This window comes from Pseudoliparis swirei, chromosome 18 (assembly GCF_029220125.1).
Source record: "Pseudoliparis swirei isolate HS2019 ecotype Mariana Trench chromosome 18, NWPU_hadal_v1, whole genome shotgun sequence".
Classification (NCBI taxonomy): domain Eukaryota; kingdom Metazoa; phylum Chordata; class Actinopteri; order Perciformes; family Liparidae; genus Pseudoliparis; species Pseudoliparis swirei.
Genome location: NC_079405.1, coordinates 11,456,363 through 11,472,134, shown reverse-complemented (window position 1 = coordinate 11,472,134; position 15,772 = coordinate 11,456,363). Strand labels below are relative to the sequence as shown.

Below are 15,772 nucleotides of genomic sequence, written 5' to 3'. Positions count from 1 at the left end.
CATAGCAGTAGAAAGGATCTTCAATACCACGCAGTCCAAATACATTTCAGATGTAACAGAACAGAGTTGCAACACAAACAACTGAAGCAGAAGTCTCAAGTTGTTTTAGTAAGTTAGCTTCTATTGCAATGACCTGCAACTTCTTGATGTTAAACTCAGACAAAACCGAAGTAATTTTAATCGGCCCTGAGCACCTCAGAGATCAATTATCTGGTGATGTGGATTCTGTAGACGGCATTGCCCTGGCATCCAACACCACTGTAAAGAATCTTGGCGTTATCTTTGATCGGGACTTGTCCTTTAACTCCCACGTAAAGCAAATCTCAAGGACTGCATTCTTTCATCTACGTAATATTTCAAAAATCAGGCACATCTTGTCTCAAAAAGATGCAGAAAAATTGGTTCACGCTGTCTACTTCGAGACTGGATTACTGCAACTCCTTATTAGCAGGCTGCTCTAATAAATCTCTTAGGTCCCTCCAGTTGATCCAGAATGCTGCAGCTCGTGTTCTCACTAAAACTAAGAAAAGAGATCACATCACTCCTGCACTAGCTGCTCTGCACTGGCTCCCAGTAAAATCAAGAATCACTTTTAAAATTCTTCTCTTAACCTACAAAGCCTTGATTGGTGATGCTCCATCATATCTTAAGGAGCTTGTCGTACCATATTGCCCCACTAGAGAGCTACGCTCACTAAATGCGGGACTACTTGTAGTTCCTAGAGTCTTAAAAAGTAGAATGGGAGCCAGAGCCTTTAGTTATCAAGCTCCTCTTTATGGAACCAGCTTCCAATTTCAGTCCGGGAGGCAGACACAGTCACCTCGCTTAAGAGTAGACTTAAGACCTTCCTCTTGCACAGAGCTTATAGTTAGGGCGGAATCAGGTTTGCCCTGGTCCAGCCCTTGATATGCTGCTATAGGCTTATAGCTGCCGGGGACGTTTTAGGATGCACTGAGTACCTATCTCCTCTTTTTCTCTCCTTAAGGATGAATTTTCATCTCTCAATCACACGTTACTAACTCTGCTTTCTCCCGAAGTCCTTGACTTTACGTCTCATGGGGTCATCGGACCCTATGAGACGGCATAGATCCCATCTGCCTGATGGATCGTCTGGGTCGTGGAATTCCTGCTCATGACTACGCCACTGTCCTGTTTAGACTCCGCCACTCCTCCTCCCCACCGCCATCTGCCTGATGGATCGTGGAGGTCTCCATCGTGGAATATGCCTACTATGAACTATTCATACACTCTGTCATATTCATTGAATGTATTTTAACTCTAAATCTGTCCTTCTGTACACATTACATCTATTGCATCTGTCCATCCTAGGAGAGGGATCCTCCTCTGTTGCTCTCCTCCAGGTTTCTTCCCTTTTTTTCCCCCTGAAGGGTTATTTGGGAGTTTTTCCTGGTCCGATGTGAGGTTTTGGGGCAGGGATGTCTATGTGTACAGATTGTAAAGCACTCCGAGACAAATTTGTAATTTGTGAAATTGGGCTATACAAATAAACTGAATTGAATTGAATTGAATTGCACGGCTGTTATGTTGGGCAACATTATACACGGTCTTTAACAAATGAGTAGAAAAAAACAATCTATATTCTTACAGAGCGTTACTAATACAAGCATACTGCATATACAAGTCTTGGTGGGATGCAGCTGGCTCATGACGCTGAAGCTAGACATAAAACCAAGGCCACAACGTTCCGCCTCCTTCAAGATCTGGCTGAGTACCTCATGTGGTTGTAACATGTCACTTTTAACCACTTGATACCCTATATTTGCCCTTAATGGTTTTGCACACTCTTGTCTGATCCAATTTTAAAAAAGAAAAAGGAACAAGCAGCAGCACTTCATCCAGCTTTCTTCCGCAACACGTTTAGTATCCATCTGAGATGCTGGTATTGTGGCTAACTAAAATAACCTTCAATCTTGCATGCCATAAAGTGCAGCGACTACTTAATGTCATCATTTATAAATGTGTACGCCAAGGACTTTGAAGACTACTTTGCAAAATTTATAATTGTCTAAAAGTAAAGCACTACATGTATTTCATAATATTCAGATTGGATTGACGCTGTCGGAGAGTTATCTCCATAATTGTAGAATGTGAAGCCGATCTGTTGTAATAGATTGCATTAACTTGTAATTGTGTAAATAATCAAGATGCCAGGTATGTTCATCACTATTTTGAAGATGCTGCACTACATCCCACACACAGTGCACAGAGAAAACTGATTTTTTTTCCTATAGCAACCTCATCAGAACACAATAACATAAATACATATGCCATTTAGGAAGGTTAGGCTTATAATTCAAACAGATGGCTGATGGAGGTAAATGGACAAACAGCAGAATGTCTTCAGTATAGAACAAGTTGATGGATGTGAGTGAGTTTGAGTGCCTAACCTGATGTGGCACAAGACCCAGAGGGGTGGGCGGTTCATTCATTCTGTCGTCGCTGCTGCTTGCCACTGCGTAGCCTCTGAGTGGGGAGAGAGAGAGACAGCAAAATGTTAACTGAAAGAGAAAAAATGTGTTGCATCTCCTGAAACATCCCACAATATGACACATACGTCAGGTAAGAGCCTAACGGAACAACACAATACCATAATGGGAGATGCCAATTCTTTAATTATACAGGGTTGTAGCAAATCTACACAGAAAAAGCAATGTCACCAGACTGAGTTTGGTAGCCTATATTGAGAACTATGTTATTACATTAGCTTGAACATTTAAACAGTTTTAAATTGTTCCATGAGATCTGAGAGCTGCTGCTTGCCAGTAAATCTATCCAGGTTTAAAAGCTTTGACTCTCCGTGGATAACTGACGAAAATATCAAATCTCACACTGAGCTCAGTTTAGTTCTGCACATTTAAAATGCCTGTCAAAGTCCTACAACATGAATTCTTATGTGTAAATCTTCTAAAGTCCATGGTTGTTCATATGAAAGCCAGTGTTAGGGCCTTAAAAGGGATGAAGAGATGGAGGAAAGTGGGATGAAAAGAAATTAACAAACAGCTATGAGGAGAAAAAAAGGACACAGAGAGCGCAGATGCAAGAGAGGGAGATCTTGTTGAAAAGAAAGGAGTTACACATCTTCAGAGGTACAGAGTGGACATGAAGAATATCCTTCTCCTCTTTGCTTTCTAAGCCAATTATCCAGGAGAGGCAGAGCAGCTCTCTCACTACTTACTACGTCTGTCTTATCAGGCCCAGCGAGCAGCCACTTGAGTATGACATTTCCTCAAAAATACATCTGTGCACACTTAATAAGCCTGAAAACATCCTCATCAATGTTTGAAAAAAATAAGATATACTTTTAAGAATCAAAAATATCGAGCAAGTACAGATTGCCAAGTGACCAATTGAACTTGAAAGCTGATAGAATCACACAACCAAGCTTTTGAGGAATAAAAGTGAGAGCAGGATTATATTTTATTGTATATATTGTAACCTTGCTTTCTGCTGCTAAAAAAAAATTCCCCCCTGGGGATGAATAAAGTATCTACCTACCTATCTAAATGGCAACAAAGCTTCTGCATTGAACAGAGTTTATTGGGCTGAAGTTCAGTTCATTCACTGGGTTACAACCAAATTAAAAGGCACTATTTGCATACCTCAGCTTCAGGGCTGCTCCATCAAAAAAAAAAAGTAACCAAGTCAAGTTTACTGGCAGTTGAGGAGCCACAACATCTAAAGGCACAATCTCCTTGAGTTTTAACCCTTGAGTGAGCAACCCAACACACGAGGGCTCACTGAGGGAGTGTCGGACCTGGCAGACCTCTGAAGGTTTTTGCAAGGATGTTATTGATGGATTCAGATTTGTATATGTTTTAGTTGGAAAAACAAGATGAAGAAGGAATTACATGGAAACCTTTGGAGCCATGCCTAGAGGTAAATCCACCATCAAGGATCAGAGCTGTTTTCACGTTTTCTTGATGATATGAAACACTATTTTTGTGCATAACATACATGTTGCAATATAGACGTCAGCAGAGTTATCAAAAAGGACAACCTTAACACCAAGTACAACATTTTTCTTTGTTCAATCAATTTAATTAGTTCTTACTACTTCTTATAATTGGCCAAAATAACATTTGTAAATCCTCTGTGCTTACCCTTCACTGTGCTGCAGGATGGACACCATCATTTCCACAGCCAGGGCTCCAGCAATCATGGCCAGGCCTGGTCTGCTAACTGTGCACTGCTGATCCAGAGTCCGATCCCTGGTTGACTGTTTACAACAAAAAGAAAAAATCTTAGCGTTACCTCTAAAATAAGGAAGGCAAAAAGAGTGATAGGTTTGAGCATTTAGGTCAACACCAAATACATTGGAAGGTGTAAAATTGTTCCATTTTGCTCTCAAGAGATTTATAATGATGTTGTTATCTAGACGGATGTTGGTTGAGTGAGCAGTTAATGACTAAATTGCTTGATTGCAGTCTATTTTACAGACAATGACTGTTATGGGAGTTCTTTTAGTTAATGATGCCATACTATTTTCATAATTGGGCCCATTAATGTCTGTACTAAATTACATGCCCCTTCATCTAATAGTTGTCTGGACATTGGCTGGATTAACAAACCAATGGATGGAAACGCGAATGGATGGACCAACTAACAGATCCACAGAATTACACCATGAGCAGGGCTACAAGCACTGAAGTGTTGGTTATAACAGCTGCTCAATAAATTGGTTGCGTGTTTCACAATATGTACAATGTTGCTTCAATCCAAAACAACTTTTATACGCACTATATTATATACAACTTTCTATTCGTTCATTCAGAAAACTCAACTTTTGTGAAAGAAAGCTGTGCCTTTAATTAAGGTGTTAGTACCACTAACACCTGAGACAGCAGGAGCCTTATGGCATTTCTAATAGATGTCAGAGCTGAATAGAACCGTTTCCAAGTATAGAGTGTGGCCTTCAACAGCTGATGGATTGCTTTCAAAAAATTCTCATACCAAAAGGTCATGAAGAAAAAAACAAGAGAAACAAAGGGTGTCAAAAAGGGTTCAAAAATGGACACAGGACACCTGATGTGATTGGCGAGAGAACATAAAGGCTGTGTCAAACATCTCCCCCCTTCTTTTTGACAACATGATTGAAACATAACATTTCAAAAAATTGCTTCAGCTTATTATAGTGGTCATTAATCCCGTTAAAAAAAAAATCACATAAACCATGCAAATTCAACCTGCATCATTATGGTGATCATTTTCATTTCACATATTATCAACCTCTAAAGTGTATGGGGAAAGTGTTAGAACAGGACAACATGAGCATTCATTCTTAGTTTCTGAGTAACTGACCAATAAAAGTACAACATTCACTGTCTTTGGAGCTTTGTTTTGGTCTCCACCAACACCTGAAGAAAATATCTGCTAAATACAAAAGGCCTGATCAGGGGCGTCTCTCGGACTTTGATACATCTGGGGCTTAGCTCGTGAGAGTGTGCGCGGATGTGTGCAGAGCGATGCGACCCGAGAAGTGTTAACTGGGGGTGCTGAGCGATTAAATATATCTCTTGTTCTGTTTTGTGGAGCCCCCTCAGGACTTGGTGCGCGTTATGGGAGCGGCGGCGCTGGGCTTAGCCCAGAAGAGTGAAGCAGCGACATTTTTAGACATAGAAACACTCTGACAGCAGCTTGCTGTTACGTGCGCCCGCTGCCAGCCTGACTCCGCTGTTTTGGGTGAATGACGTTACGTGCGACCTGGAGGTGTTAACCACTTGTGTGCCAAATCTTTTTTTTTTTTTTTTACATTCGGGGCTAATTAAAAAATATCCGGGACTTTAGCCCCGGATATTTTAGCCTAGGGACGCCACTGGGCCTGATTATGTTCACTAGCTAGTCATTAACTGCTTGGTTCTGGTCAGGTAGCATACAGGGGGTTTATCACTGCTTTTCACCGATTTCACCATTTGGCCCATTCTAAATATTAAAACGAGCTTGGTCGAAGAAACTTAAATGCTTTGTTGTTATTCTAAAATGTTTGGCCTTTTTGGCAGTGTGTTTGTTCTAAGTGCGTGACATGAGCTCAAGAGATGAGTGCACGTTTGTTATCTGTGGGTTTTTCCTCACATCTCCTGGTGCCACGACATCATTGCAGAAGTAGCAGCCCAGCTTGTGCCCTGGGATGTTGGAGAACAGAGAGGATGCTGGGACAGAGGGCGCAGAGCCGGCTGGTGTGGTGGACGAAGAGGAAGCAGAAGAACAGGAAGTGGAGGAGTCTGCTCCTGCAGAAACACTCTGACTGGCAGGGGGCTTCTTAAGGCCGTGGCGCATCACGACAAATGTGTCAAAGCCTAAAGCGGAATTAACCACCAGCTGGAGAGAAAGACAACAATTATAACAAATCATGAAAACAGAAGATGTTTTTTAAAGCAGTGGCAAAGACGGATGTTAAATGGCTTTAGCTTGATCCAAAGCCACAATCACAAACCCACGCAGCGCATTTCAACAAAATGAAATGAACAAAACGGCTCATTTTACACAAACAACAATGTTGTAATGGGTTGAATCAAAAAGTAATGGCAAAGACATGAATAAGCGCTTTACAATGTTTAAAGCTTCTAGACACTCAAAGAAGCAAGGGAAATAAATTGTGATGGCAATTTGCGGTGAAGTCTAAACAGCCCCACAGCACAAATGGCCAAATAACCTCTCAGCTGAGCAGGCCATCACGAAAACACAATCACCGGTCCCAAAAAACAACTGCATATAGAAATAGCGAAGCTGCATCGTCAAGACCACTGGAGGCTTTAAAAAGTAATGTGATAACGTTCAATGATTTAAAATTGCCTGGCAAGTAATAGAATTCCAGCTAATAAAAAGAAAATTCAATTCAATTTCCTGGAAGAAAAGTGAAACATTTTCTAAATATCTCCCAAACCTTTTCGGCCACAGTGCTGCATTTTGTCTCCGAGGTCCATTGGATCCTTTAACCCTTGTGTTGCCTTAGGGTCATTTTGACCCGAATCAATATTACACCCTCCCCCCGCCTTTGGGTCATTTTGACCCGATTCAATGTTTCACCCTCCTGTTACCTTTATATTTACTAACATATTTTACCCTTTGGGTTCAATTTGACGCCAGCAATTAAAACCTCCAGAAAATTATTTGAATTAATATTGTTTTCCAAGTTTAAGTGTGAGGTACTTTATGTTTGTTTGCTGACTACCGAAAGAACACCGACATTAAACATTGAATGGGGTCAAATTAATCCTAAGGCGGGGGGAGGGTGTAATATTGATTCGGGTCAAAATGACCCGAAGGCAACACAAGGGTTAAGCAAATAGATCTGTGGAAAGCCTCAGTCTAATTCCTTTAATTAGCCTCAGTAGTACCATTGAGCTAAATGTACATTGCAGACACATGTCGAGTGTGTTGTATCAATACATTTATTTTTCTAATACTTCAGAAGAACTTCCTCAGCGGTTTTGGCCAGTACATTATGAAACTATTACCCATTTAAACATCCCGTAAACACGAGACAACACCGTGACTTGATTCATTGTGCATAGAAGATGTGATAAGTGCAGCGGTAGTGACCCGCTGGTCAGTGACAGTGTGGCGGTTCGGTTCTTCCTACCTTTCTCTTGCTGGCAGCTATCACCGTAGGTAGCCAGCGGCTCTCCCTGGTGTCCATTAGTAAGAAGATCACGTCATGTTCTGAAATGAGCTTCTCCAGCAGCTCGACATCCTTCTGAGCCTGGGAAAGAGTGGCCTCAGAGAAATCCACCGGATGACCGGGCATGGGGATGCTCATAATGTAACCCTCTGCAATCTGCAGAAAGACAAAGAGAGAGACAGAGAAAAATCTTTGAGACTGAATACAAAAACACACGTTAGCAAATGAAAAGTCCTTTTTGTATCCCATTTTCTTGGACAATGATTGAAACCTTTTACAATTTAATTTTGCAATATCGGTGCATCTGCCATCAGGGAAATGTGATAACGATTTTTTGTATTATGAAGTGCTTCATACATACATTTCAAATTAATACTGTTGTTTTTGGACAATTTCAAAGTTTGGGTATTAAAAGTGTCAAAAAGCTTTTATTTTCCTGGCCTCTAGATGGTGCAAATCAGCTGTTGCGTCTTGCAGATGCAACATGGATTAGTGCAATATATATATATACACTACCGTTCAAAAGTTTGGGATCACTTAGAAATGTCCTTATTTTTCAAAGAAAAGCATTGTTTTTTTCAATGAAGATAATATTAAATCAATCAGAAATACACTCTATACATTGTTAATGTGGTAAATGACTATTCTAGGTGGCAACGTCTGGTTTCTAATGAAATATCTCCATAGGTGTATAGAGGCCCATTTCCAGCAACTATCACTCCAGTGTTCTAATGGTACATTGTGTTTGCTAATCGCCTTAGAAGACTAATGGATGATTAGAAAACCCTTGAAAACCCTTGTGCAATTATGTTAGCACAGCTGAAAACTGTTTTGCTGATGAGAGAAGCTATAAAACTGGCCTTCCTTTGAGGTAGTTGATTATCTGGAGCATCACATTTGTGGGTTCGATAAGACTCTCAAAATGGCCAGAAACAAATAACTTTCATGTGAAATTCGCCAGTCTATTCTTGTTCTTAGAAATGAAGGCTATTCAATGCGAGAAATTACAAAGAAACTGAAAATTTCCTACAGCGGTGTGTACTACTCCCTTCAGAGAACAGCACAAATGGGCTCTAACCAGAGCAGAAAGAGAAGTGGGAGGCCCTGGTGCACAACTCAGCAAGAAGACAAGTACATTAGAGTCTCTAGTTTGAGAAATAGACGCCTCACAGGTCCTCAACTGGCAGCTTCTTTAAATGGTACCCGCAAAACCCCAGTGTCAACGTCGACAGTGAAGAGGCGACTCCGGGATGCTGGCCTTCTAGGCAGAGTGGCAAAGAAAAAGCCATATCTGAGACAGGCCAATAAAAAGAAAAGATTGGTATGGGCAAAAGAACACAGGCATTGGACAGAGGAAGATTGGAAAAAGGTGTTATGGACAGATGAATCCAAGTTTGAGGTGTTTGGATCACACAGAAGAACATTTGTGAGACGCAGAACAGGTGAAAAGATGCTGAAAGAGTGCCTGACACCATCTGTCAAGCATGGTGGAGGTGATGTGATGGTCTGGGGCTGCTTTGGTGCTGGTAAAGTGGGAGATTTGTACCAGATAAAAGGGATTTTAAATAAGGAAGGCTATCACTCCATTTTGCAACTCCATGCCATACCCCGTGGGCAGCGCTTGATTGGAGCCAATTTCCTCCTCCAACAGGACAATGACCCAAAGCACACCTCCACATTGTGCAAGAACTATTTAGGGAAGAAGCAGGCAGCTGGTATGCTGTCTGTAATGGAGTGGCCAGCACAGTCACCAGATCTCAACCCCATTGAGCTGTTGTGGGAGCAGCTTGACCGTATGGTCCGCAAGAAGTGCCCATCAAGCCAATCCAACTTGTGGCAGGTGCTTCAGGAAGCGTGGGGTGAAATTTCAACAGATTACCTCAACAAATTAACAGCTAGAATGCCAAAGGTCTGCAATGCTGTAATTGCTGCAAAAGGAGTATTCTTTGACGAAAGCAAAATTTGAAGAAAAAAATTAATACATCAAATACAAATCATTATTTCTAACCTTGTCAATGTCTTGACTATATTTTCTATACATTTTGCAACTCATTTGATAAATAAAAGTGTGAGTTTTCATGGAAAACACGAAATTGTCTGGGTAATCCCAAACTTTTGAACGGTAGTGTATATATGCAAGAAAAGAAACACTTAATCCACTACTGTCTAAAACAAGCCATTATGTAAACTATTTCCAAAAGTGTCTTAACATACTTGACACTACAGAATAATCTTGAAAATATAAAACTTATTTTGAATAAATTTTCAGTTGCTGTATAAGAAGCCAGACGCTCAAAACTTAACAAACTAAACCAAAAGTATGTTTGTGTTTTCTGCTGGGTGACATATTCGGCCGATATGTAGACAGATAAGTGAAGGCGTCACCAAACTGTGGATTGTGCTTCATCACATTATCGCCACAGTTGACCCGAGGTCAGCGTGTATTTGACTCTCCTGTACGGTGGTTTGCAAGTATGAAAAGTAAACCCTGAATTGCCATTTTCTATTCCATAAAAAAAATCTTCAATGACTGTAATTATCCATTGCCAAACTTATTCCTACGACTTTCTCCAGGGAATGCAAGCTTGAAAGCAGGGCAAATGGAAATATCATTAATCGTTTCATAATCAAGAAGGAAAAAGAGGGCAAAGATGTGCTGCGAGATCTTAACACGAAGAAAGGACACTTTTACCAAATCAGTGGATCCACTGCCTTCGCTCTCCATGTATCGAGAGTGGGAGCTTTTAACCAAGTCTTGAATTTACATTTTACTTTGTTGCAGAGTATTAAGGAGGCTATTTAGGGCTCCAGAGATGAGAACACTATTCTAATTGGCCTCCAACAAAGACAAAGAACGCTCATTCCGACTGTGGAAAAATCCTTTCATAAATGGATAAACTGTATTTCATGGCAATCAAACAATGCCACTGTTGATATTTTCAACGAGCTCCCTGTTGACAAAATGTAAAGAGGAAAACAAGACAACACCACAAGCATTCCTGTAAATGTCAGGGGACAGTATTTGTCCAGACACAATATTACATCTTCTTATGACCTTTCCAACATTGTGACCTTGTGCCAACAGACTCCTCTCGGTTCAATTGATGCATTTCTTTCTGTACTTTCTGTGTTTGTATTTATTTATATCTTTCACACTGGCACCTGGTGCCTCTGTGTTTGGAGGAAAACAAGCCGGGAAGAGAGAGAGAAAAAAAGCACCCACCCACAATATTATAGATTAGCTATGGATGCAGCTGGGGTTTGACAAACAAGACGCCCAGACAGGCACCAGATGTAAAGGAAACACATGGGCCATCCATCAGTAGTCAAGCCTTTGCTCTTTACTTTATTCCCACAAGAATAAGAGGGAATCCAAAAATGACAGAGGTCGACAGAGAGACAGGGATATAAAGTAGATGACTATCTAGGACACTCAAACTTCTTGTTTTAGGAACTATTACTGAGTCGTGATAGCTAGCTCTGTGGGATCCAAAACTTTTAAATGAGGCTTCAATCTTACCGAGTTTAAAGTCATTTAATTGTGCTATATTTTACCGATACAGGAGGACTGTGATATGCATTTAAAAATGAATGTTTGTAATCTGGCAAAAAAAGATTGCAGAAGGTTATTAAACTTCAGTTATCCTTTAAAAATTCACAAGATCAAAACCTGTATAACTGCTGACTAAACAGTTTTTTTCGGCAGTTAAGCTTCTCCCCGTATCACGACGGTCGAGGAAGGAGTACTCAGATAAATTAGCAAAATCCCTCTTTAGAAAAATGTAATGGCAGGTTTAATGTATACATTCATAAATGTACTATATTATTAGATAATTATCATTGAAGCATAAAGATGTATGCAGTTCTTTAATGTTGTTAGGCAATGGTTGAGCCGATTTGAATTGCTTTCTTTGGGGGGTGTTCTCGATACCAATGCATCCTATTCTAGAAACGATTGTCAAATTCAAATTCTTTACAGCTGATGAATTAATATAGTGACATAAGAAGACAATACTAAAATGTAGTAGAATAGATGTGTAAGTACCTACGAATTGTAAGATTTAATATACTTTTGTGTTGCTTTTGTTAATTAACAACAGAACTATAACCTGAGATTGAACCGTTTACACGAAATGAAGTTGATCAATTTAATTAATTTTTTTAAGTGAGTTTTTTTTCTTTTTTCACATGATAAACTGTCTTCTCACATCTTCATGCCCCAAATAAATCTTTCAAAATAAACTATTTGAGAGAGAAAATCCCTTTTGGTTGAACTGCTTCCTTTAAGGCTCAGAACCACTGAGCTCGAGGACCTAATAACTGCTTAGCAGATACAAAGGGCTGTAACTTTACACTTAAGGGAAACAATTTAGTAAATGGGTTGTTGAATTTGAACTCCTGAGACCTCCTGAATCCCAGCAGTACATACAATCTGAGGACAGGCAACATTCAAGTGAATGATCTTCTTATGAACTGCTTCCATCTTGTTGCATCACTAAACATGCACTCATCAGCACACAAGTGTACACAGAGACCGAATACATATTTATGGTGTGAAGCATGTTTTTCCAAGTAACCTATAATAAGAGATGGTTGCTTTTGCACCCAAACAAAGCCCTGCTGTGAGTGTTGTGAGGCTTTTTCATTTAGTAATACAGCCACATTTCTTCCCCGGAGCACCCACTCATTAATCAAAAAGTAATCAAAATGCCTGCATTAATATGCATACACGACTCTTAATTTTCTGCATGGTTTGGCCATCACATCTCAGACACGCCCAATCAAATAGGATAAAGATTATGCAGATATAGGAGTATTAATACAATTATGATTATAACGACAATGCAGTTGCACAGCAGTAGAAATCTGCTGCATAAATATGAAAAATCAACAGAACCACAATACCCTTGAACTTTAGGAATACAAACTAAAAACAGAAAATGTATCAGATGTCCAGAGGGCTAATGATGGATGAACTTACATACAAGGAGAGATCAAATTATGCATCAGGAACATCATTTTTTTATTTTAGGTACTCACCACACCAGGAAATATTTTGTTGAGTCGATCCACAGCCGCCGTGGCTTTGTCCTTCCCTCCTCCGAGACAGTCTTCAAACTCATAGAGCGGCTGCCGAACTGGATTGGAGTATGAAATCTTCGCATTGTCTACAAATGTGATGCGTCTCACTCCCCATCCCTGGAGAACAAAAGAGTCACATATTTAAATCACATTTTTTAGAAATACTTAAACTCTATTATTTGGTTGTCCTCAGCAGCACTGTGTAAGCAGCTTCAGTGACAGTGAGTGGGAGGTGGTGTAACCACTGTACTTTTTAAAATTTATACTGGCAACTCCACTTTTTAGAAATAATGGACGCATCAGTGTGCAGGTAGTACAACCTCAAGTTATTCTAGCTGTTGTTAATTAATATCACTCTCTGTTGACACAACGTATAGCCACTATATCAATTAACTGCCCGGGTGTCTAAAGTTCCCTCAGACCATAACTGCCAAGCACAAAAAGAAGCATAGAGATGCATTCATAATGAACATTGTAACTGTAAGCAGCAATGCTATGACATCACTATAGTGTAGTCAGTTAGTTTGAGTTAAAATTACTGTGGTGGTGTCTGAAAAATAAACCAGCCTTTTGGGTCTGGTCACTGAAAAGCACCTTCATGTGATGCTGGGGGTACAGACTTACAGTAAACAGAGAATGGCAGTTGGTTCTTATGTAAATCTGTAATATGTTATTGGATAAACTTCATGGGAAATGTGTGGATAATATTCATGGGATCCTGAATTATACTGTTATGAAGCTAAACAAATACTCTTGCCATGAAAAAGGTTTTTTGACAAGTTGATAATTTAAGGTCACTGGAGTGCATTACATCATAACACACATTAGAGGGGACACATTTATGTGTTTCTGCTCTCTACACAGGAACATTAGCAGTGTTAAAGTAACAGTGAACATAGTGTTAACATTTCAGAGTTAACGCAACTCTGGTAAGAGTTATGATTTTACTCTACACTACTCTGAGAAGTGTTAATTTTGATCAACACTACTCTGAGTGTCAAATATATTTACATTTGACACTGAATAGTGTTAATCAAAATGAACACTTCTCAGTGTAGAATAATAACTCTTACCAGAGTTGCGTTAACTCTGAAATGTTATCAGTATGTTCAGTGTTACTTTACATTACTTTACATTTCATTTAGCTGACACTTTTATCCAAAGCGACTTACAATCATGTTACATTCATACACCATAGACACAACTACTCTACAGGGAGCCATTCAGGGTGAAGTGTCTTGCTCAAGAAGACATGGACGAGGGCGGGGATTGAACCCCCTGATTGAAAGACGGACCTGCTACCCACTGACCCTCAGTCACTCTTTAACACTGTCGATAGGGACCATATGTCTACTGGCTTAGTGTTAATGTACTCTTTAAGTGTTGAATTGACACTGCCAATTTTACTGTGTAGCTTTTGACTTGGTCTCATTAGCCCTCTGCAATATGATATTTCAAGACCCAAAAACAGCTCGAGTGTAAGTTGAACTCAGTATAGAGTTATTCTAAAATGTCGCCTCTGCTGAAATATCAACATTTGATATAAAAAAGTGATTTAGAGAAATTCTTTCTAGAATTTAAATGCGCGTGATGAAACTCAATTTGAAAGGAGAAGGAGGGGGCGGAGCTTTCCAGAGTAACAGTGAACATTGTCATCAACACTGGGGTTTTACTCTGGCTCTAGTTGTAATGACTGACGGAGTCAATTCACTTCAACACTATATATTTTACACAAACTTGTTTAACTCTGAATATTTACACCAACACTGGGGGCTTTTTACTCTTTCTATTGGTGTAAAAACTCTGAAAGAGTCAATATACTTTAACAAGAATTTAATTTTGAACACTGGGGAATTTACTGTGTAGATGAAAAACACATACCGTCTTTGAGTATCTGAGGGGAATTTCGTGGTATGTGTTTTGTTCCGAGGAAAAGCTTTAAAAGAAAGATCTTATCTTAGGGTTTCTGCACCAAGATAATTCAAGCATGTCAAGTTCCAATTTAAATTAAGACACTTGCACGATTATAGAACTAAAAGGAAATTAAAGTGTCATTCAGAGGAAGCTATATATTTAAATCCTGTCAAGTTGCATTGTATTAAGCTGGCTCACTAATGGGAGATCCTGGATGGGTTTTCTGGAGAACAGACTATTATGTTATTATTATGATTATCTTATTCTTTCTTTTTTAAACATTAACAATTCATGATGCTTCATTTGTAATTCTTCAACGACTCTGATGAGTATGGAGGCACGTTGCTGTCAAAAGGCTGCTACTAGTGCAGCAGATACATGACAGGAACCTGCTAATTAAACAAATATTAACAGCAAAAATCACACTAGATTTACTAAAACCTTTTTGGTCATGTTATGTACAATTTTTCTTTTCTTTTTTCGAAGTCCTAAAAACAGTGTCTAATTCCGGTATATTTTATTCCTAAATGTAACCCTCTGTCTTATTGTCCAGGTGTCCTTCCATCCTTACCATGAGAGTCCTGGCTACATTGCAGCCCAGAGTCCCAGCTCCCAGTAGAAGACACTTTGTGGAGACCACCTTGTCCAGGTCCAGGGAAGGAACCAGCCTCCATCTCATCAGCTTCAGATTCAGGTCCACTGATGACTCTGCAAGTCTGCAGACAATCAATGGAGACAGCTGAGTGCAAACTAAGGGTGACATGTTTGTTTTAAAGCAACAGATGGCAACGCATGCATTACATTTACTTTGATGTAGATTATCTACCTTGCCTTAATGCGGTTTAATCATTTACTTTTGTATATATTTATTGTTGAAATGTGTTTTGGTCTGTAGGCTAACAGTGCAGTTAAATCCTTGCACCTAAACTGAACTGTGTTTCTTACCTTTTCGGGTCCATGCATTCACTGAGGTTGACCATCCTGGGTCCCATGGCCCCTTTAGGGTTCTTCTCCCAACCTACACTCTTAGGACACGCTGTGAAAAAAAAACATCAACATTAAAAAATAAGCATGAAATAACCCAACTACAAAAGTGAAGAAATGTGGAAACAGTTTTCAAAAAAACTATGAAACATC

At 39.7% G+C, this 15,772-nt stretch overlaps 1 protein-coding gene across 2 annotated transcripts in view; it reads right to left on the bottom strand.

Annotated features, from left to right (window-relative positions):
- Positions 1–15,772, bottom strand: part of atg7 (ATG7 autophagy related 7 homolog (S. cerevisiae)) — a 54,941-nt gene that overhangs the window by 31,076 nt on the left and 8,093 nt on the right. For both annotated transcript variants that reach the window (XM_056437455.1, XM_056437454.1), the window contains 7 exons: positions 15,581–15,671; positions 15,207–15,351; positions 12,680–12,838; positions 7,601–7,795; positions 6,091–6,336; positions 4,122–4,237; positions 2,409–2,484 (listed from right to left, as the gene is read on the bottom strand). In XM_056437455.1, coding sequence (XP_056293430.1) covers positions 2,409–2,484; positions 4,122–4,237; positions 6,091–6,336; positions 7,601–7,795; positions 12,680–12,838; positions 15,207–15,351; positions 15,581–15,671 — 1,028 coding nt within the window. The remainder of the gene's footprint in view (positions 1–2,408; positions 2,485–4,121; positions 4,238–6,090; positions 6,337–7,600; positions 7,796–12,679; positions 12,839–15,206; positions 15,352–15,580; positions 15,672–15,772) is intronic.